The sequence below is a fragment of the Macrobrachium nipponense genome, chromosome 2, assembly GCF_015104395.2.
Source record: "Macrobrachium nipponense isolate FS-2020 chromosome 2, ASM1510439v2, whole genome shotgun sequence".
NCBI lineage: Eukaryota > Metazoa > Arthropoda > Malacostraca > Decapoda > Palaemonidae > Macrobrachium > Macrobrachium nipponense.
Window position 1 is genome coordinate 114,275,240 of NC_087201.1, and position 24,269 is coordinate 114,299,508.

At 45.1% G+C, this 24,269-nt stretch overlaps 1 protein-coding gene across 1 annotated transcript in view; it reads left to right on the plus strand.

Moving 5' to 3' along the window:
- LOC135220919 (THO complex subunit 5 homolog B-like) overlaps positions 1-24,269 on the plus strand; it is a 255,615-nt gene that overhangs the window by 22,251 nt on the left and 209,095 nt on the right. The window contains exons 3-4 of the mRNA XM_064258553.1: positions 1,123-1,203; positions 8,080-8,289. Of these exons, the coding sequence (XP_064114623.1) occupies positions 1,123-1,203; positions 8,080-8,289 (291 nt within the window). The remainder of the gene's footprint in view (positions 1-1,122; positions 1,204-8,079; positions 8,290-24,269) is intronic.

The window sequence follows — 24,269 nt, forward strand, 5'->3', positions numbered from 1 at the left end:
TGTTTTAAATATATATAATACCTTTATCATACAAAAATTTCAAGTCATTTGAGCAAAAACTTAGGTAGCGATTTCTCCGCTAATATGACATCAGTTGTATTGAAAATCATACTATAAAAACTACTTTATATACAGAATAATTCAGTGAGAACAGAATTTTGATTTTTGATTTTTTTTTTATGAATTTTTTTTATTTTTCTTGTCTAGGCACTCAAAAAAATTGTAAAAAAAAGAAAGAAAGAAAAAGAAAAAATTGGCCCACAAGGAATTATTGGATTTTTATACCTCTTTCCAATGGTATCTTTCTCTCTAAAATTGGATAATTAATAACCGACTAATGGCTACCAACATGCGAATAAGTATGTTTTTGAGTTATGAGCTCCCAAAGATTTTCTACATCAAGGATCCTGGTCCTCCCCCTAAAAGTGGTATTAATACCCTAAGCGTGACACGAGACAATGATGTTGACGGCGTGACATGAGACAATGAGGGAGCTGATAACAATGAATTTTTGTGTTTTTCTTTCAGCACACTCCTGGCCTTCGCTAATTTTGCTAGCACTAGTTGCTTAGTAGCCTTCTTGATCTTAGGTAACTTCGGCATTGCTATAAGGTCACTAGGAAGTTATAAAAACAACGTAAACAGCAAGTAAACAAACGCATGTGCTACAATCAAAGTGTGGAATAGTTTGCAGTGTGTATTTGTGGAATCTTGTTATCTAAATATTTACGCAAATTCATTCCTGCTGTCTGCTGACATTTTCTGAATATCAAGTTTGTCAGTTTTTCTAGTCTCATATTTATCATTTTTCCTTATAACTCGTCTCTCTACAGACTGGTTTTCCTTTGCGTTTTCCTCTGGGGTTTATAGTCTGTTAACACTCCCCATAAGTGTTTTCAGCTGATAATTTAAGAAAAACAATTCAGATAAATTTTTTATTTATCCTTTTGCCATCCCACTGGTAAAGTACTCTATATCTATTGTAATGGAGAGGTGAATATTTAAAAAATTAATTTGATAAAGATTCCTATTTTGTCACATGTGGTCATTGTTTGTAGATGTCATGCTGTGTATTAGATCCAAAGTTTGATGTTTTACTTTATTCTGGTTTTGTTCTTTCAGTATGCAAATGAAGTTGATGAACGGCGTATTCAGGTTTTGATGCTTATGTTGTCACTTCGACGTTTGAGTAGAGTGCAAAAGGTGAGTTAAAATGGAATTTCTTACTGGGTTGTTTTATGTCCATACATTGCAGCTGGATGACTTTTGCATACCACCCTTCCCCGTAAAGGTTAAAACTAAATTGTAATTTTACTTCTACATTGTTGAAAAAGAAAGTTCTTGAAACCTACTTTCAAAATCATTAAAAGATAATTACATATATATATATACATTTTTTTTTTCATTTTCAAAAAGTTTTGAGTTTCCTTACTTTTTATCATTTTAAAAATATCTACAACATAGTGGTGGTATGATTGCAGTTCATAGCTAGAAGCTGCTGAAAGTAGGTAAGTGTTTGATACCAGGAAAATTCATCATAGTCTCAGTATTAATTCAGTTTCCATTACTTTTATGTAGTTTTGAATATGTGACAGCGTATAGGAATCATGCAAATTCATCAAAACTACTTGAAATATTCATTCTGGATAAATTCTCATTACTAAAAACAAATAGATCTAATTCCCCCTTCGATTATTTGGTTATCCTAAAGCCTGTTGGATGCCTATTAGTTAAATCAGTTAAGTTCTTAGGTTTAACATTATATACATGTCTAAACTGGAAAGTTTGTATTTATGTAAGTAACTTCCCCAGTAATTACTTAGCTAAGAGTTTCTACTTGATGGCAGCTTAAATATTGAAAATTAGCGGTAGCAATAATCTATTGTTTACGTAGGTGAATAGCCCTTCCCACTTTTGGGGTAAAAGAGGTACAACTATAGCCCAGAGACCAACGCTATGTTAAGATTGCCGCTGAGTTTTGGATTTTGCTGGGTATTTTCACTTTGGTGAAGTATTTCAACATAGTAGTATTCGGCATGTATTATTCCGTCTGGAATTCACATAATTGGAATAGTGATTGTTTGTTCATACTGACCATGCTTTGAAACCTATGATGCACTAGTCTTTCTTCACCTGCTTTGGAGTGAGGCTGCTCGCATTTGTGCTCCTTCCCAAGCCAGTTTCTTTATTTAGCCCGTGATTTCTTTGTGCTTTTGACTGTGTGCCTGCTGTTTGTTATTATGGATTCAGCCAAGAAGTCATGGACCCGTCAGCATGTGTATCTGAGAGTCCAAGGTTTTCCCTGTTTGGGTTTTTTGGCTTTTTATTTGACTGATCCCCATTCCACTTGCAGTAGGTGCTGTTCCAATTTTTGTAATATAATGCCTGGTCTGTGTCACAGTGGAAGAGTTTCTATAAGATGAAGGAGGCCTATTAGATGGCTACTTGAAGAAGGATTCATGCCTCCCCCAAGTGGACAATGCAGCTTCCCCCTCTTCTAGAATTTTTCCTTCTGCTTCGTCTTTTGTTGACACCCTGTCACCTTCCTTTTCTTCCATTGATTAATTTCGTATCTCGAGGTACTACTGTATTAGGGAAATCAGATGAATGGATCAGCACATGACTATCATGAGAAAGCTAGTCCATTCATAATGAAGGACTAAGAACCAACACTGGTGCTTCTAGATATCTCCACATGGAAGGTGAAAGCAGTGAGCCCCACTTCATTTACACCACAACCTAATAACTAAGCAAAGTGCAATTGATATCCAAACAAATGATTCATCTACTGAAAAATTGTTTCATTAGAGACAGTTTCTTAAATACGTAATGACCCTCCTTGCTGTTGAATTAGGGCTAGTCAGCACATAATTAAACATAAGGATCAGGTTTCCTCTAGAATATAATGGAATAATGAGTGTAATAATAATAAAACAGGTCAAATCCATGATTGAATTATGTCACTTTTCAAACCAAAAGAACTACCATGCAGAAGTAGTTTTATTTCTTTGAACTGGTAATGCTCATTTGAATAGTCCACATGATTAAATCCTTGTATGGAGGTACTAATGCAAAATTGAGAAAATTGTTGAGGAAATTTTGCCAAAGTCTACATTATTTTCAGTTCATCCATTTATCAGATTTTCAGACATGCAAGTTAAAAGACAAAATTGAAATTATTGCAATACACCCCCCTGAACACCTGAACTAGCCCTGGTCACTTACCAGCCCGAACCATCATTTATTAAAAATTTACCAAATCTTTGGTTAAAATAAACGATCAGTGTTGCCAATCTCCTGGCAAACACCCTCGTTACCTAGTTACCAGCCCACCGCTAGTAGCCCTGCCTCACGGGCCGGTCACACCTGCCCTCTCACGTCAATCACTTATCGTTCGCGGTGGAGTACAGATGTATCCACAGCGAACTCCTTTTTTGGTCTTGCCCGGCCTTCATTTGCACCTTTGATTTGATTGATTTTGGTGACGAATTACGCATCCCTTTGGATTACGGTTGGATTGCTCTTAATACTTGTCATTAGACATTGATTCTGCAAAGGAAGAAAAAACACACAGGCTACAGACGAACGACTACTGCATCCTTGGCCACGACATCACAGAAAACGACGAGCGGAAGTTCAACAACGTATCGTCTTTGCCAACAATGCAAGAAAAGGATGAGTACCCTAAATGACACGATAGTCATTCCTTATGCGTAAATTGTAGGCTGTTCAATATAATGTAAAGACAGATGTTTGGAATGTCAGGAGTGGTCTTTGGACCAGATGTTAGGGTATCTCAAACATAGGAAAGGTTCTCGTATTAAGAAGTAAGTGTAGGCAGGAAGAGACTAACGTAGATCAAGATAAAGACTTAGAGACAGTGCTCTTTAAGAGACTTGAGAGTAGGCTGACATCGAGTATGACATCTCTGTTACCGATTTTATGTAAAGATTATGTGAGGATAGATCGAGCAATAGGGATACTGAAATTACTAATCGTTCTTTTCCAGCTCCCCTGCCTGTTCCAGAATCAGCCCTAACCGGTGCTGGGGGTTATGGGGATCCGCAAGCCCACAGGGCAGGATCCGCCGTCCCCCCTGGCGCGGAGCAGGCAGTGTTGGCAGCAGATTCCCCTTCCCTCGATGTGTAAGTTCTCAGGATGATAAAACTTAGGTCAGGTATAGACGAGTAGGGATAATAGGCTACATAGTGTTTAGTTTAGGAAGAGAAGTGCAGGCTTCTTCGGGTCGGTTTTCTATTAAAAGTAGTAGTTTTTAGAGGCACAGTGTCCTTAGAGCATCTTTAGGCTTTTTTCCTGCTTCGAGTTCCTTGCATCAGAAGCTTTTAGGCCATGGTTGGTCTTTCAGATATGCTCCTTCGTCTTTAAGTTTCTTTCCTCTACGTATACGATACGATAATTGTTAATATCAACTAATTCTCCGTTCAATGCATATTGACTCACGATATTCAGTATGGAGAGAAATCGAATAAAATTAACTACGGTTAGCCTAGTGTTCACGATGATATATCGTATGCATATTCAGTAGCCTAGCCTAACCTAAAGTATTCGCTGTACAACATATCGGTAGTTATTTTTATATTGGCTAACGCTGTAGGCTCAAGGCATTCTTGACTTCGGATAATTCAGTACAAGTGTAATTGAAAACGAACGAGAATCCGATCTGAGGATAATTAATATGAATGTAATCGAACAGAATGAAGATCGGATTCTGTCCGACTAAAGCATTATAATTGTATTATGTGTATCATCATATTAGCGTAGTATAAACACTAACTCGGCAGTCATTCACGCTGGAATCAGCGGATGACGAATACGGGTTTGCGTCGCCGTATCCATCTCATTCTCTCCCGATTTTGCCTAAAATGACTAACGTAACAACACTCACTTATGCCAAGTTTGTACAAACGTCTTGAAGGAGACGTGTGTTCAACTATGTTGACATTTAACATAGTCAATGAGGTTTCTATCTTGGGGCATATAATCAGATGTCAGATATAAGGAATTTGTATGTATGACGTCTTCATACGTTTAACAGACTATTGCCGTCAGTATTTACATTGCGCTTATGTCAATTACAGTTACAAATTATTACCAGTCATATTATCAAATTACAATGACAACTGAAATTAATATTAGGCCTAATAAAGTTAATTTAATTACCTTTAAATATTATTTTATTACTTTTCAATTAAATTACAATTACACTAGCTTGTCGTCAAACAGCACTATTGTAAGGAGGTGTGGTTTAGACAGACAAGGATGCCGGCTAGTCTTTTTTTTTTTTTTTTTTTCCTTTGGCTCCAGATTCAACCATATCACTTGGTCTCGGCTAATGTGTCCTTAGTTAGCATATTAATGAATATCTGGATACTTAACTTATGGAACGAAGTCATTCTGTTCGTCTTACGTTGTAATTTAAGACAAAATTGATGGATACGTTCTCATTGGAAGCTAGTTTTTTCCCTCGGGTTAGATGGCGTTAAATTTAGGATTCCGTTCGGTTTTTCACTCGTTTTCATAGGTATTACGAACCTTACACTTTATATACGTTATTAATCCTTTGTCTGTGTGAAAACAACAGTAATGAGCTCTTTCATGCTATTAGTTTCTTTTACCACGGCTGCGTTGGAATTCATACAAAAGCTCGGGACTTCTGTCCAGGTTGCTGATGCACGTAATTTTTGCCTTATTAGCTTCAGCTGCATTATAACATGAATACAGTAATTACGCGGATGAATACTTATTAAGGATGTTTGCTATCGGATTCGATTACTGTCACACGCTGATCAATACAATAAAGTGATGTTGTTATAGGAGTCGATCGCATTAGCAACAAGTTCTCGTTCGGTTGTTCATAGCTGTACGGAGTTATACGAGTATATTATCGTTAAGATAATACCCTTTTAACTTAGACGGGGGTGCAATTTTGCGGAGGTGGAGATGTTAGACGATCGTATTTCTCTCTCTCTCTCCTCTCTTCTCTTCTCTCTCTCTCGCTGCTGCTCTCTCTCTCTCTCTCTTCTCTCTCTATCTCTCTCTCGCTCTCTCTCTCTTCTCTCTTTTCCCTGATTTTATATTCTCTATCCTAGACGATTGTGTTTCTCTCTCTCTCTCTCTCTCTCTCTCTCCTCTCTCTCTCTCTCTCTCTCTCTCTTACTTTTCTGATTTCATATTCTCTCATATCCTATTTTCCACGCTCTCCTAACACTGGACTCATTGTGCAACAGAGGTTTTTTCTTCCTTTCACACCTTTTCAAACTTTGTCAATTTCCCTTCAGCGCTGACTGACCTCATAGGTCCAATACTCTGGCCTTTGGCCTAAATTCTATTTTTAAACCCAACAATCTTGCTGTCTGAGTTAGTATTAGAGTAGGGAGCGACTATTAGGAATATGTATAAGGTATTCATGATATGATATATCACAAGAGGATTTTAAGTATTAGGACAGATAGGAAAGAACATGTCCCTAGGTCTATCTGAGGGTATTCTTTCAAGTGCCAACCAGGCAGAGTACAGACAGGCAGGTCAACACTACAAGAGAGGACATCACTACGATCGACGACACCGTCGACAGAGCGCACCGATGGACATGGTTGTCTCCTCCATACATGAGAGGCCTAAGGCCACATGGGAGGTCTTCAGTTTCCCTCCATACATGAGAGGCCGAGAGCCACATGGGAGGTCTTCAGATTCCCTCCATACATGAGAGGCCGAGAGCCATGTGGGAGGTCTTCAGATTCCCTCCATACATGAGAGGCCGGAGAGCCACATGGGAGGTCTTCAGTTTTTCCTCTACTCAGGTGAGGCACATAGCCAGCTGAGAGGAAACAGGTTTGTATCCCTCCCGCACTCAATGAGTTTTGACCTTAGGGTAGAGGTGCAGGGAGTTTTTCCCTCCAACATGGGAGGCCTAGAAGGCCACACATGGGAGATTAGCTTGGACGAGTGACAAATGAACTTGAGACTGACTCGTGTAACTCAATTATATTGACTGACAACTGGTACAGTGGAGGGCCGGGCAGATTTTGATTCCCCACCTCAAATTAATGTTGTTAATCGGGCTAGTTCAGGTGTTCAGGGGGTGTATTGCAATATGAAGTTTTTATTGTAAAACTAATATTGTAATACCTACCTGAACACCTGAATGATTCCCACCCTCCTCCCCTCTCATGACAGAGTTATTGAGTTTATGATTGACGTGAGAGGGCAGGTGTGACCGGCCCGTGAGGCAGGGCTACTAGCGGTGGGCTGGTAACTAGGTAACGAGGGTGTTTGCCAGGAGATTGGCAACACTGATCGTTTATTTTAACCAAAGATTTGGTAAATTTTTAATAAATGATGGTTCGGGCTGGTAAGTGACCAGGGCTAGTTCAGGTGTTCAGGTAGGTATTACAATATTAGTTTTACAATAAAAACTTCATTTTGTTACGAGGGCCAACTCTTCAAATCACCCCTATGAGAATCAAGTATTTTGACTCATTGGTTGAGTTTAACCACTAAATTATATAATAATTTCAGGTGCCTTGGAATCTGACCTCTTATCATCAGCATAGTAGTAAAGTGACAGTGATAATCTAGCATAGCTATCATTTGAGCATCCAACAGCCAACAATAATCTAGTATAGCTATCATTTGAGCATCCAACTGCCAACAATAATTCCATATAATTTTTAGCCTAAGTTAAGCTGTACTTCACACTTATTCAGTTTGACTTACTATTTTATGTGCATAATGCATTAAAGTTGAAATAGGTAGACTAGCAAAAAAGGATGAAAATATAACTAAAAACAAAGTCTGAATAGTTGATAAGCTGAGGAGCTACAATCATCTTGGATTAAAAATTGTTCAAAATCAAATCATCCATTATTTTAGAAATACTGCTAGGTATATGTCTGTTTTGTTGTTAAATATAACACTAAAGGTAATTATTCAAGTGATATGTTGTATGCCATTATAATAGTGTTTTTTAAATAAGTAATAAAAGCACAGTAATATGCCATGAAGAGTTTTTTAAATAAGTAAAAAAAAATACAGTAATTTTTTTGGCTTGTCTCATAGGTACGAGTGAGAGATGCCCGAGAGAGAACCTCTGAGGCTCGACAAAGTGTGGATGGAGTGACTTTACAACTTCAAAATCTTCTCTATGAGGTCGCTCATCTCAAGAAGGAAGTCCGTAGGTGTCTAGACTTCCAGTCAGCTGATCAGGAGATTGATCTTGTGCCACTGGAACAGTTCTACTCAGAAGCACCCGAGTCCATAAGTTGTCCAGTAAGCTACTTTTAATTTTGATATTGAAGCAACTAGTTTTACTTTTTTTCAGGAAAATCTGGTTTTCACATTTTGTCATTCAGTTGAGTGGTAATTTTTTGGCTAAATCTGTTCAGTACGAGCTTGATGGCACGCACTATGCTGCACACACATTGACCCACTGCTGCTGTATTTTGCATGGTCAATACAAAAATGTATAAACCTACGTTCCCAATGCTCCACATTTCACACCTTGCCGATAGTTATGTTCTGATGTGGCCATTTCTTGTTCACCTTCATAATACAAGTATATGGTTGATATCCTGAAACTAAATGGGTATTGCGAAGAAGATAACCAAACACAAGTATAACAGTTGCTTTACCATCAATCATAGTGTCTATCGTTTTACTACTCCACCATACATTCAGATAACTCTCACTCTAATAACCATTTACAGTACCACTACCACAGAGAGAGAGAGAGAGAGAGAGAGAGAGAGAGAGAGAGAGAGAGAGAGAGAGAGAGAGAGAGAGAGAGAGATGAGCTGACCAATGCTTAGATAAATCAGTCAACTGGCAGGTAGCAACCAAGTAAATCGTTAGATAGATACAGCACTGTAAATTATTATTTGATAGATACATAGAAAAAAATTGTACAAAATACTATGTTTAAACTGAAGTAACTTTGAGAGAGAGAGAGAGAGAGAGAGAGAGAGAGAGAGAGAGAGAGAGAGAGAGAGAGAGAGATGAGCAGATCAATGCATAAATAAATCTGTCAACTGGCAGGTAACAACCGAGTGGATCATTAGATTTATATACAACAATGTAAATTATTGGATAGATAGATAGATAAAAAGAAATTGTACAAAATAAGTTTTGTTTAATGTAAATAGGTTACTGTCTACTTTTGTTATGCCTTACAGTATTTTAAATGTTTCTATTAGTTGTCCTTGCAATCGTCGTGTTTCTAAGCCATACATGTTCAGGCTCTCTAGCCGTCTTTGGTAACCTATTTGTTTGATGGATGGAATTAACTTTGTGGCTCTCTTGTACTCCTTCTAATCTATTTATGTCTTTTCTTAGTATTGGTGACCAAAACTGTACTGCATATTCAAGATGGTGTATTGAACTGCCTCTTTATGTATTCCACTAGTTTCTGTGCCTTCTTTTCAGCTTTTATGCATTGTATTGTTTTGTGGATTTTAAGTCCTTTGTAATAATGACTCCAAGATCCTCCTCTTGTTCTACACTACTTATGTCATTCCCAAGCAGCATGTAGCTGGCATGGGGGTTATTTGTTCTTATTTGTAACACTTTACACTTATCTACATTAAAAGGCATTTGCCCTTTTTTTGACCGTTTCACTATTTTCATCATATCATTTCTTAAAAACTTTCCACTGCATCTGGGGTCTGCTGCATTTACACAGAGCTTGGTTGTCAACTGCAAATTTTGGTTGTCCTGCTAGTTAAGCCTATATCAGTGTCATTAATGTAAATCGAAAACAAGCAGCATGTAGCTGGCATGGGGGTTATTTGTTCTTATTTGTAACACTTTACACTTATCTACATTAAAAGGCATTTGCCCTTTTTTTGACCACTCCTATTTTCATCAGATCATTTCTTAAACTTTCCACTGCATCTGGGTCTGCTGCATTTACACCGAGTTTGGTGTCAACTGCAAATTTGGTTGTCCTGCTAGTTAAGCCTATATCAGTGTCATTAATGTAAATCGAAAACAAGAGAGGGCCAAGGACAGAACCCTGGGGAACTCCGCTTGTTACAAATGCCCATTCAATTCTTCACCATTTATTACAACTCTCTTCTATAAGTTAGCCAGTCTTCGACCCAATCTGCTGTTTCTCCTACAATTCCTAAAGCTCTAACTTTTGTCATCGGTTTCATGTGTGGGACTTTGTCAAAGGCCTTATGGAAATCTAAGTAGAGTATATCTGTTGCTCTACTACTGTCGTAAATACCAAGCATGTTTGTTGGCTGTTTAACAACAAGTTGTTTCTATCAGTGTGATCCACAATTTGATCTGCAATTATGGACTAAAAAATCTTGCAAACGACTGACGTTAAGACAGATTGGTCTATAATTTCCCGGCTATTCTTTTGGATGATTTTTTGTAAACTGGGGGCACATTACCTAGTTTCCATCCTTTTGGTGCCTTTCTTTGTTCAGCACTTTTTCTGTAGAGTTTACATAGGTGAGGAACTATCTCTTCTTTTAGCTCTAATTTCTCTTGGTTGAATCCCATCTGGGCCACAAGAGAGAGAGAGAGAGAGAGTGTATCCATTTACTGGCTACCTCTTGGCAAAGGAGCAAGTGTCTTTTTTTTTCTTTACAATTAGCAATTCATGATATTCATACATTACGGCACTGGGTGTAAAACACTAGCAAAAATCTTGTGCTGATACGAATGTTCGTTACAGAGTTGCCCAAAAACGTGCTTGCACTGTCTTTGAAACCCTTAGTAGTTGCCAACTTAGCCTACTACTTGGTGAAGTTCTGACACTGCTTTTTATCATTTTATTACTCATGTGTTTTCACTTTATCACTTTATAACCTCTTACTTTATAATTTTCTTTAAAATAGTATACATTAAGGCCTCGATAATCATGGGGGATAGGGCCCAGAACCCCCCGTGATAAGTAAATACCCGTCTTATTCTGGTACCCCCCAACGTTAATAGTTAACCCACCTAAGACCACTACATATTCCAATGTTTATAACTGCCTACTTAAATTCAGACACCAAATATGTCTTCAACTATCACCTTCAACTAAATTCAAGACAGTTTCAAAGTTATTTTACGATATTAGCCTTAAAAATAGATGTAGCATATGTAGCCTACTAGCCTATGGGTTACAGCTAGAAGCCTACATACGCATGTGCTGTTACGTACTCATGTGGGTCTCTCCTTTTATAAGGAAAGAGAAGGAGAGAGGTAAGAGAAATATCAAAATATGTAAATCATATGGTACAGGCAGTCACCGGGTTACGACGGGTTCGGCTTACGACATTCCGAGGTTAAGGCGCTTTTCAATCATATTCATCAGAAATTATTTCCTGGGTGACGATTTTCGGGTTACAACGCGTCACAAGAACAGAACCCCTGTCGTAACCCGGGGACTGCCTGTAATCACCAACGATCTTTGTTGATAAAGATGGCAACGATTTTGTAGTGCAATCAGATGAATAATAAAGATAATGCTACCAGCAGCATGCAGCAAAACATCTCTTCCCTTTTTCACAACACATGTTAACCCTTAAACACCTATTGGACATATGTATACATTGACTAAAATTGTCTGACGGGTGCTTATCGGACATACAATACGTCGACTACAAAAAGTTTTAAATATTCACGGAAAAATAGTTATAGGTCTAGTTTGCAAAAAATTTGAAATCACACGCCTTGAGGGATGCTGGGAGTTCACGGATCATGCTGTTGTTTTGTTTACAAGCGTTACCCAGGCGCACATGTGCGAATTGCTTTCTTCTCGCACCAGCAAGCATCAGCGACGCGTCGTCAGAGAGCGATCTCTTGCCACATTCGTGTTTTGCAGAACTTTTGCGAATGTTAGAGTATTTGTGACGTAATAGGACGTTCACAGAGATGTCCCAACGTCGTTGGGAGCGTGAAAGGCGCGTATTGCCAGTTGGTAGTGATCGTGTGAGGCAAGTTTTAGACTTGGATGCTGGAGAGTGACCAAGCACCCAAGGTGGCCCAGCTTTCCAACGCTGTGTTGTGTGTCCTCGTGTAGCCGAAAGTGTCCAAGGACCACATCCTGTGCCTTTTACGACCCCTAGGAAGCACCGGGGTGTCCTGAGGGGCATTCGTGAACATTTGGGAGGCCTCCAACAAAAGGACTTAGATGAATACTTGCTGGAGCTCAATCAAGAGCAGGTCGAAAGTCCTCATTTTGATGGCAGTTGGTCATCTAGTGACGAGGACATCACGCCCGATGTCAATGATGACAAATATTTGACCCCAATGTCCGTACGGGAGCCATATTTATTTGGGACAATTCAGAGAGCGATGGTGATAGCGAGGGAGATGGGCCAGTGTGGGGTGTGGGAGTGCAAAGTTGTCCCCAAGTACGTGCTCAGGCAGGGGCCTGTAGAAGGTCGCAACGTCGTGGCAGCCTAGGTGTAGGCCGTTCATCCGAAAGTGATGAGGGGTGGCAGGAGGACCCCACCCCACCTAACATGCACCCATTCACAGCAGCACCTGGACTGACTGTACCTGTGCCTCTCACTGCACTGGGGTTCATTTACCTCTTCCTGACGTGGGAATTGCTGGAATACCTGGTTGCAGAGACGGCAGACTACGCTCGGTACTGCTGTGATGAACTGGGGACAACATTGTCGTATCGCTGGCGGGGCTGCAACCTCATGGACATGGCACATTTTTTGGGGCTCCACATTTTTTTTGGATTGATGCCTGCTGCCAACGTCAGGCAATATTGGAGGCGGAATTTTTTTTTAAGCATGCCGAATGCGCCTGGCATTATGGCCCGTGATAGTTTCTCGGCATTGGACAGGTATTTCAACGCCTTCAACCGAAGGGCCATACCCCGGAATAACCCCGACCGCCTCATCTTAGTCTGCCCAGTGTTGGACTACATTTGTGAACGGTGCCAGTTTCTTGTGGTTCCTGCAAAGAACCTTTCTTTGGATGAGGGGATGATGCCATACAAAGGACGTCTCAATATAAAAGTGTACAACCCCAAGAAGCCAAAGAAATATGGTGTAAAATTATTTTTTATTACGGAGTCCAACACTGGATACGTCGTGGACTTCTATGTGTATTCCAGGGTCTTCTCCACGCTGCATGACACTGTCTTCGGTCTTGTGGAGTGTTTCCATAGCCAGGAATAGCACCTGTTTATGGATAATTATTATAACTCGGTATCCCTGGCCCAGGAACTGTATGAAGCAGGTGTGCATGTCAGTGGTACCCTTCGGTTGGTGCGTGGCGCCCCGAATGTCCTCGAGATTCGCTAGCCAGCCGCAACATTTGGCAAGAGGAGAGACAGAGTGGCGGCGGAAGGCAGATGTCTTCGTCATCTGTTGGAAGGGGGTCTGACTCGTGCCCATGATTACGAGGAGTCATGAGTCCATCCAAGAAGAAATCGTGCAGCAGAAGACACGTCGGCAGGGCCAAGTTATGAATGAGGAGTTTCGTGTCCAGCGGCCTACCGTCATTGGGCACTACAACAGGCACATGGGAGGAGTTGATCTCTTTGATCAACTCATCCAGTATTATCCAGGAGAACCAGGAGGTGGACACAGAAGCTCCTCAAAAACATCCTTCAGTTGGCCCTCCAGAATGCCTACATCCTCTACTGTGGGTACAATTCCGACCCCCGGAGGTTGTCCCACATGGAGTTTCTCGAGCTGGCCGGGAATGCCCTCATAAACTTCAATCCTGATGAGTGGCCTTCCAACACTGCCCCCGTGCCCTGAGCTCCAGATCTGTCCCTAGAGGATAGGGCAGATGTTAGGAGAGCCAACCTTGGTCGTCCTGCTCCTGCTGCCGCCGCCCTTGATGATGCTGCCCTCTCTCAGATTCCAATTTCCCGTCAGATAGTGGACCCTGTGTGTCGGCTGCCGCCAGGGGATCACACACTGGAGCTCCTAGAAGGGGGCAGGCAGAAATGGTGCCGAGTGTGCCGTATGAATGGCAGAAGAAGAGACACCCGGTACATCTGTCGCACCTGCAAGAGCACTTTGCAGCAAGTTCAGGGAGTATGACTGCAAATACCACACTGTGGTCATATATTGGAGTGCACCTACCCAAGGGACAATGGAGAAAACAAGAATAGAACGAAGAATCGGATTACTGGTGAGTATTCTGCATTGATTTTATGCCAGGATTATACCCGGCTTGCTCACCCTTTATAGGGTGTTGGTATGGAAACTGGGGCGTGTGAAACCACTACAAGAGGTCCCCTGCCAATTAGTCTTCTCCTTTCTCAATTTCCCCCGTTCTAAAGAGGGGCCATTCCAAGGCCAACTACTGCCCGCTACTGCTACAACTAGCGTCCCCTCTGACATTCCTTTAACCCTTAAACGCCGACTGGACGTATTTTACGTCGACATTTTTTGTCTCTCGGGTGCCGACTGGACGTATTTTACGTCGACATTTTTTGTCTCTCGGGTGCCTACTGGACATATTTTACGTCGACATACAAAAGTTTTTTTAAAAATTCGCAGAAAAATACTTTTAGGCCTACCAGCCGAAAACTCTTGAATCACGCGCCTTGGGTGATGCTGGAAGTTCACGGATCAAGGTGTTGTTTTGTTTACAATCGTTACGCAGGCGCGCAAGCGCGAATTTCTTTCTTGCCGCACTAAAAAGTATCTGTGACACATCTCGGAAATTATTTCGTCACTTTGACATAATTTTTGTACCATTTTAAATTAGCCGTTGCATGGAGTATTATATATGAAAATGTGCGCATTTTTATGTAGAATACAACAAAAAAATACTCATGATTGTAGCTTTTATCAGTTTTGAAATATTTTCATATAAATAACGATAAGTGCCAAAATTTCAACCTTCAGTCAACTTTGACTCTACCGAAATGGTCGAAAAATGCAATTGTAAGCTAAAACTCTTATAATTTAGTAATATTCAATAATTTACCTTAATTGTGCAACTAATTGGAAGTCTCTAGCACAATATTTCGATTTATGGTGAATTTATGAAAAAACTTTTTCCTTACGTCCGTGCGGTAACTCTTCCAAAAAAAATCATACATGCTATTGTGGTAATGTTTGCACCATTTTAAAATTAGCCGTTACATAAAGTTTTATATATGGAAATGTGCGCAATTTCATGCAACAATACAACTAAAAAACAAACCCATGGTTGTAGGTTTATTAATTTTGAAATATTTTCATATAAAAAAAATGAAAAAGTGACAAATTTTCAGCCTTCGGTCAACATTGACTCTACCGAAATGGTAAAAAAACGCAATTGTAAGCTAAAACGCTTATATTCTAGTAATATTAAATCATATACCTTCATTTTGCAACAAATTTGAAGTCTAGCACAATATTTCGATTTATGGTGAATTTATGAAAAAAAAAATTTTTTTTCTTTACGTCCGCGCGGTAACTCTTCTGAAAAAATCATACGTGCGATTGTGGTAATGTTTGCACCTTTTTAAATAGCCGTACATAAAGTTTTTTATATATAAAAATGTGCGGCTCCTTTAAGTGCATGTAGAATACAACAAAAAAGAATTGAACGTTGTAGCTTTTCTCATTTTTGAAAATATTGCATATAAATCACGATAAATAGAAAAAAAAAAACCACGTTCGGTCCACTTTGACTCTACCGAAATGGTAGAAAAACGCAACTTGTAAGCTAAAACTTCTTACCAGTTCTACGTAACTATTCAGTCATTTATCTTCATCTTGAAACAAATTCGAAGTCTCTAGCACAATATTTAGATTAATGGTGAATTTAAAAAAAAAAAACTTTCCTTCCCTTCGCACGCGGATTCTCCGCCACAAATCTCCGAAATGCATACGTCCCATTCTCGAAATATTTGCCCCATTTCATATTAGGCATTTCATAGAGTTTTTTATATATGAAAATGTGCGCAATTTCATGTAGTAAAATTAAAATGAAAATATTTGAAGGTTTTTTTTTTTAGCTTTTCTAATTTCCGAAATCAATGCATATAAAAAAATATATATAAAAAAATTCGACGTTCGGTCAACTTTAACTCTTCATGTGGTCGAAAACTGCAATTGTAAGCTAATACTCTTACCGTAATAGTAATATTCAATCATTTTTCTTCATTTTAAGATAAATTGGAAGTCTCTAGGACTATATTTAGATTTATGGTGAATTTTTGAAAAAAAATATTTGTTTACGTCCGCGCATTACGCAATTCATGCATTGTTTTGTGATAATATTTTCTCTGGGTTGTTGCTTTTATTGTTTTACAATGTGTTTATATACCAAAATGATCGCAATTTAGTGTACATTACAACGAAAAAAAAGTAACTTGTTACCTTTAACCGTTTTGCGCACCGCGCGATTTGAATACAATTATATATGAAATTTCATTTTTGCGCTATCATATATCGCATTATTTTTTTCATTTTTGATGGTTGCATAATAAACTTCAGCCAATGAAAAAAAAAAGGGAGCCAAAATGAATTTCTTAATCTTGAAAACAATAAGCGCGCTGTGATTTTTGAAAAAAAAAATATTTGTTCCGACACGGCATACAAACCTTCGGTCCTTTTACAATAGGAAGATACTAGCGGCAGCTGGATAGGTCGTAAGCTTTCGAACAAGGGGTTCGGTAGTTAACTGCTTGTCCGACAGGCGCGCGCGCGCGACTGGGAGGTAAACAAATCACTTTTGCTTTAGGCCTCACAGTGGAATGGACGTGTGTGTTCGCTCTCTGCCCGCTGCTGTCGTTTGCTTTCTAGTTTGTTTTTGTAATTGGGTATGAAAGAGAGGGAGCTTGTAAGTACAGTTATTCTCTCTTATCATATTAATTACGCTGCATTCAATTATGATGGAATCTCCTCGCCTCGCTACCCCAAGGAGACTTTGCCCGGGTACCGAAGGGCGCAAATGCGGGAAATTCAGATCTTTCCCCGAGATTGACCCTCATGTTTTGTGTGCTCGGTGCCGGGGGCGCGAATGCACCCGGGCCGAGCCCTGTGATGTTTGTATGGACTGGTCGGAGGCGCAGTGGACATTGTATGAGGGCAGGAAGAAGCGAAGGCCTGCAAAGGAGTCGTCGGAAAGCTCTCCCGCGACTCCTTTGGTGACGGGACACTTCGTCTTCTTTCCTGCCGCCCCCGCTCAACTTCCAACGTCTCGCGCCTTCCCCATTCGGGGGGGGGGGGTATCTCAGGTCCTTCTCTCTCCCGATGTGTCGAGTGTGGGAGGGAGGGCGCTAGGTACCCCGACGTTAGAGTTGTACTCTGGGTCTCTATCCGCTCGTCTTCGCGCTGAGCGGGTTAGAGGATCCTCCTAATCACCCGACTTTTGCCTCCTCAGGTGCGGTTGCCGTGAAGGATGACCTCGGACAGGTGTGGGCGTCGTTGGGACTGCAGGGCGTGCGAGTGTCCACGGGGCTGCTCTATCATCTCGCTGGCTCCGTGGCGGTTACGCACGCTACGGTCACAACCACCACCACGACCCTGACAACACCTGGCTACGCGTCACCTCCTCACCTGGTGTACACCCAGCACGCGGTCTCTGTAACACCAACAACATCGGTGCAGGGGCCAGTCGCCGTAACTCGGGGGAGTGTGATGCCGCCACCTGGGTTTGCCGTGCTGCCGCGACCGGACTTCATGTGCCCGAAGAGCTTCGCCCCTGGACCTCCACCGGTTACCGATGACGTCTGTGCCGTTGGCTCGCCGACCAGCCTGATCTGCCGTTACCTGCCGTTTGGACCACGCCTACCCTGCCCGTGACCACGCTGCTGTCCTGTTCCGATCCTGCCGTGTCTGTGCCGTTCCTGTGATGCCCGCACCTGCTGATGTTGTTCCCTTCCTGGCGCCGCCTGCTCCCGATGCTGGTCTGTTCGGACAGGTAAGTCCGGGCCCTGTTGCTTCGGCAACAGCAGCCCCGGCTCCGTCCTGGATGACAGACCTGAACGTCGGTCCCTGAGGAGGTTGACGAAGAAGAAGAAGAAGAGGAGGAAGGTGTCGTCGTCGTCTTCATCGTCTTCTTCGTCGTCGTCGTCTGCCGCCTCTTCCCCTTCTTCTTCTAAGGCTCCCCGCCTAAGAAGAAGAAGGTCGCCTCCCCCCCCCCTAAGAAGTCTTCTTCGGGAGCTTCTAAGGGCCCGTCTCGCTCTGGTGAGACGGGGGGTTCTTCCGCTGGTCGCCCTGCTCCTTGTGAGCAGGAAACCCGTCTCTTCTCCCGCAAGGAAGAAGATACGGGGACCAGAGGGGTGCCGGCTAACACCGGCACTTCCTCACCTGCTGTCAGGGTGGTTCGGCCACAGCAGCAGGATCCGTCTCGGCCGCTCGTTCGCGAGAGGTTACCGAGTGTACGGTCGCCTACCAGCGATCCGTGCAGCCAGGAACCAGACCTCTGAGTCCGCTCAGCGTCAGGTTCACGGCACGGAGCGGAAGACTGGTGACAGCCGCTCACGCGACTCTCACCAGACCAGCACTCTCGCTCTCGCGGCGAGCAGCTGGCTACCCGGGAGACGTGACGGCATGACCGGCACACGGGCCTGGGGCCTGGGAAGAGGTCCCCCGTTCGCCGGCACCCAGCCACGGCTGGTACCAGCGAAAACTGACGCACCGTGAGGACACGCACCGGTCTCACCGTGACAGTGGAGCTCCGCCGGTCGCCTGACCGTCGCTCTCACAGAGAGCGATCGGGTACGGCAACCAGCACCAGCTCCTCTGACACACGAGACGGGGGACGCTGTTCTCGGTCCAGCCGTTCTCCACAGTGAGGAGGCTCGACTAGGTCTGCAGCTCGATCGCCACCGCGGTGTTGACGATCGCCTGCAGTCCTCCAAGCCCGCTGGTTCTGCCAGCGAAGCGAGGAGAGAGCGTCAGGTCTGCCTCTCCCATACCTTCAAACCTCTCGGGTTTACACCGGGAGGGGCGAGGTATTGAGGAGTGATCGTGAAGGGTGCGCCCTTCAGGGATCCCGCCACGTCGTTCGTACGTACCAGGCTCGGTTCTCGACCTCCCCCCCAGCAGGTCTTACGCACAGGTGGTTGGAGGAGACCGAGAGGGGGTGGGGCTGTCGCTGCTCTCTCCATTGAGGGAGGAGGGTCTCGGGAGGTGCTCCTGTTTGAGGGACTGGACGGTCCGACTCCACAGGATGCAGTCACTCCTGAGATCCAGAGGAAACTTTGCCGAGGTTATTGCGCTGATTCGTCAGCACAACGACCTCGGGGAAGGATCGCCGCTCCCACCTTCCGAGCCCACGTCCCTGGCTCGAGTCGTTTTTCTGGGGCCCGAAGAGGGAACCCAGACCGACGGTGGGTTTGCCTGCGGTCAGAGCTGGCTGACTCAGTGCTGGACCAAGTTGAATCGCTTGTCTCTGGACAGGACGGTTCGCTGAAGTCTGGCAGGTCTAGCAAGCTACTTCCACCTACCTCTGCATACGACAGCGGCGGTTTTACGTGCCATCTGAAGATCCGATGCCGCCCAAACAGTGAACCCGGAGTTAGCGAGGCTGACTCCGGGTGTGTCTTCTGCAACAAGCTCCTGTCCGAGAACCTGTGGTTCTCGCAGCAAGAGGCACTAGGCCTGGAATTCTACCGCCATGGCAGCTTTCCAGGCCGTCTCCTGGCTAGATCTGTGGTCCCTCAACAGTATCTAAGGTCGCAGCCAACTCCGGGGGAATTTCTCCCGAAGATGACTCGGCCTTCAGGAGAATTTGCCAGTCTGGGGGAAGAGCCATCTCTTTCCTTGCCCACCAGACGGTGAACCTGTGGGCCAACCTGGTTCTCCGACGAAGGGACGCTGTCCTTACTCGGTTTCCAGGGCGCCGGGCGTGTGAAGCGGCATTGGGACTTCGAAACGGACCTTTACGGAGTTCCACGTCTCTCTTCCCAGGAGAGATGGTGGGACGCTGCGGTGGACAGACGGCGCACTGATGACAGTGACGTCTGGTTCACCAGGCAGTCTCGAAGGCTTCTGGGCAGCCTCGGACTGCGGCCAAGTCTAAGAGCTCGGCTAGCGCTTCCTCGGCTGCTAAGACGGTTGCTGCGTCGAAGCCCCGAGGAAATGACTCTGTCTTCTTCGACTTCTGGCAAGGGGGGGCCGTAACCAGCCCTCCTCCCAGCCCTCCTCATCCCGTGGAGGCTCTGGAAGAAGTCGAAAGAAAGGGGGAAACGCTAGGGACGGCGTTCCCCCTCACCTGCTGCCGGAAGTGGGGGGGGTGCCTGGCCAGCCATTGGGCAACTTGGCAGCGCTACGGCGCGAGACCTGGATTGTAGATGTCCTTCGGGAGGGATATCTATTTACCCTTCGAATCTCGGCCACCCCTCACCTCCAACCCGGTCCAACAGCAGTCGTACGTCCCCGGGTCACCGAAGGACTAGCACTCAGACAGGAGATCAAGACCATGCTGAGCAAGAGAGCTGTAGAGATCGTTACGGATCAGTCACCGGGCTTTTACAGTCGACTCTTCCTGGTGGAAAAGTCTAACGGGAGGCTGGCGCCCGGTGATAGATCTCTCTCCCCTGAACCGGTTTTGTTCGCCAGACCCGGTTCACGATGGAGACGGCACGCTCAGTGCTCGACTCCATCAGGGAGAGAAACGATTTCATGCTTTCAGTGGACTTGAAGGATGCGTATTTGCCAAAATACCCATTTCATCAGTCCTCCAGAAAGTACCTCCGCTTCATTCCTCGACGGGACGGGTGGGTACCAGTTCACGCGGCGTGCTTCGGTCTCTCAAACCGCCCCACAGGTGTTCACGCGGAGTGTTCACTCTGGTGTTCTGCTTGGGCCCATTCGCACGGGATACGTCTGATGAGGTATCTCGACGATTGGTTAGTCCTGGCGAGCTCCCGCTCGCAGTTGCTACAGGAGGGCAGGGATCGGCTGCTCGAGTTCTGTCGCGATCTGGGGATCGTTGTGAACTTCGAGAAGTCCGATCTCGAGCCCAAGCAGTGGATGAAGTACCTGGGTATGCTGATCGACACGGTAGCAGGGCGAGTCTTCCCCGCAGACTCGCGGATCAGCAGATTCAGGGAGGCAGCCAACCAGTTCCTGTCTCGGCAGGAACAGGCAGCTCAGCGATGGCAAGTCGTGATCGGACACCTGTCGTCACTCGAGAAGTTAGTCCCTCACGGGCGTCTTCACCTGCGGTCTCTTCAGTGGAGACTAAAGGAGAGTTGGTCACAGGCGACGGATCCCCCAAGCTTCCAGTGGTCACTGACAGGAGGTGAGGCAGGACCTAGCCTGGTGGCTCGACGACAGGAAACCTCTTAAGAGGAGTGCCTCCTGCGCACTCCCCCCCCGGACATGCAGCTGTTCTCAGACGCAAAATCGACCAAGGGATGGGGCGCACACCTGGAGGAGTTGCTGACTTCAGGAGTGTGGGACGAGAACGACAAGCACCTTCACATCATGTACTGGAAAACTCAAGGCAGCGTTCCTCGCTCTCCAAGAGTTCAGGACCGCGTTGATGGACACTCAGTGGTGTGATGTGCGACAACACCACGGTGGTGGCTTACGTCAACAAACAGGGGGGCCTAGTGTCCCTCCCGTTGTACCAGTTGACACGGCGGAGGTGCACGAGTGGGCTCAGGCACACGCAATAGAGCTGTCGGCACGCTACATTCCAGGGAAGAGGAATGTAGTAGCAGACACGCTCAGCCGTCGGGATCAGGTGATAGGGACCGAATGGTCTCTACACCAGGACGTGGCGGAAAGGCTCTTCGACCTGTGGGGGGCGACCAGTCGTGGATCTGTTCGCCACCCGGCACAACAGGAAGCTCCAGGTGTTCTTCTCGGCCGTGCCGGACCCATGGGCAGCTGCAGAGGACGCTCTTCAACAACACCCGTGGGACAACCTCTTCGCCTATGCCTTTCCCCCCCCGTTCAGCCTGATTCGCAAGGGTGATCAGTCGAGCGCTGGTCACCCCGAATCTCAGGATGATCCTGGTGGCTCCCAAATGGCCACAGGCCATTTGGTATCCGGACCCTGCTGGCTCTTCTCGCAGGAGAACCGAGAGAGATTCCCCCTTGGCACAACCTTCTCGCCGCCCAGCCACACGTCGAGCGGTACCAACCGAAGCAGTTCCAGTCCCTACGTCTTCACGGCTGGCTGTTATCCACCATCTCTTGCGAACGAGAGGCTTTTCTCGTACGCAGCAACAGAGATGGCTGGAAACGTCCGTCAGTCCCTCTGCAGCTGTGTACCAGGGGGAATGGGCCGTCGTTTCTGTGGTTGGTGTCGTCGACGGGGTCTATCTCCTCTCAGAGCCACTCTTCAGCAGGTAGCGGATTTCTCGTGTTTTGTGCTTCGCCGAGAGAAGCTCCTATCAGTCCCCCACAGTGAAAGGATACAGAGCCGCCTTGGCGCTCGTCCTGAAACTGAGGGGTTGGACATCTCGAACTCGTTCGAGATCTCCTTGCTGATGAGGAGCTTCGAGAGGTCTTGCCCACCCATGGGAACTCAGGCCCCTGCGTGGGACGTGACTCTCGTCCTTAGGAGTCTGACTCGAACACCGTTCGAGCCACTCCGAGAGTCGTCAGACAGGGATCTGACCCTCAAGACCCTCTTCTTGCTGGCCCTGGCATCGGCGAAGAGAGTAGGGGAACTTCATGGTCTTTCCTATGATGTACGACACTCCAGGGGATGGGGATCCGTGACGCTCGATTTCGTCCCGAACTTCGTTGCGAAGACTCAGAACCGCCCTCAGTCCCTGATGACAGGTTCGAGTCATTCACGATTCCCTCCCTATTGGACTTCACCGATAATGATGCGGATGAGATGCTGCTTTGTCCTGTGAGGGCGCTACGGCGCTATCTGAAGAGAACTCGTCACCTCAGGCTGAGTGTCGACGCCTCTTCGTTAGCACCGGGGTCACCAAGAAAGAAGTATCCAAGAACACTCTTTCTTTCTGGCTGCGTGAGGTCATCAGGAGGGGCGTATGAGGCTGATGGTAGTGACGACATCCGTACGTCCCGTCCGAGAGCTCACGAAGTCAGAAGTATTGGCCCTCGTTGGCGTTTCGCAAGAACTTCTCCGTGGCGCAGGTCCTGAAGGCAGGGGTCTGGTCTAACAGACTACCTTACGTCCTTCTACCTTCGGGATATTGCCCACAGGTCCTTGGATACCTTTTCCTTGGGACCCGTGGTGGCTGCTCAACAAGTTGTGTAGCTAACCCAGACCCTCGCAGGCTGAACAGCATCGAGTCCTGGTGTGACTGTGTGGATGGATGTGTGAGTGAGTGAGTGACTGGCTCTCTCTTCCCATCTGCTTCCCCTCTACCTGTGGGCAGAGGGCCATGGTCGTCACTACGCTGGATGAGGACGAGATGCAGGTGAGCTATATGACAGAGCCCCATCCTATCCCTTTCACTAGGGATAGGAGCAGAAATATCCACCACTTCCTTCTACAAGGGGGGGTGAGGATGCCTACAAGAGTCAAACCCATGACTTTATATTTGCTCCTGTACAGGAACAAGTTCTTGCATTGCTGGTACTAAGAGATGCGCATGCCCCTCTCTTAGTACTCGGTCCAGAGGTCTGACCATTGATCCTGCGGTGCACACCCCGATCAATCGGACAGAGCTTGGATCCTCCCTCGCTCTTACGACCAGGGAGGCTTCCAAGGTAGGGCGAACACCAGTCTGTTCACAAAAAGACTCAGATTCCACCCACCAAGAAGTGAGTCTTCCTATTGTAAAAGACGAAGGTTTGTATGCGTGTCGGAACAAATGACAATTTGTCCAAAATTGCATTTTCCTAACTATACAAACCTGAGGTCCTTTTACACATAGCCCCACCTCATGCCACCCCTCACTCTGCAGTTTTTGCTTGGGCCAAAGCAAAAGTGATTTGTTTGTTTACCTCCCAGTCTGCGCGCTAGCCGCGCCTGTCGGACAAGCAGTTAAACTACCGAACCCCTTGTTTCGAAAAGCTTACGACCTATCCAGCTGCCTAGCTCGTCTTTCCTATTGTAAAAGGACCTCAGTTTGTATAGTTAGGAAAATGCAATGTTTTGGACAAATTGTCATTTTTTCAGCTTCCGCGCTCACTCTGAAACACCTCCGGCACACAGGAGAAAATTTTTATTTTACCGCTTCGGCGTTAAAGGGTTAATAGCACTCTTGTTGTTAACACGTGTGTGTTTTTGGGGAAGCCCTTTTTTGGTAAGACAGATTAGGCAAAGTAGGCACCCTGACTGAGCTTCCCCAGAAGGCAACGTGAAGAGGCACCGTCGAGGAACAACCCTGGCTTAGGCGCGCTGTTGGGGAAAGGGAAGGTTGAATATTACCTGATCCCACATGCTTGCGC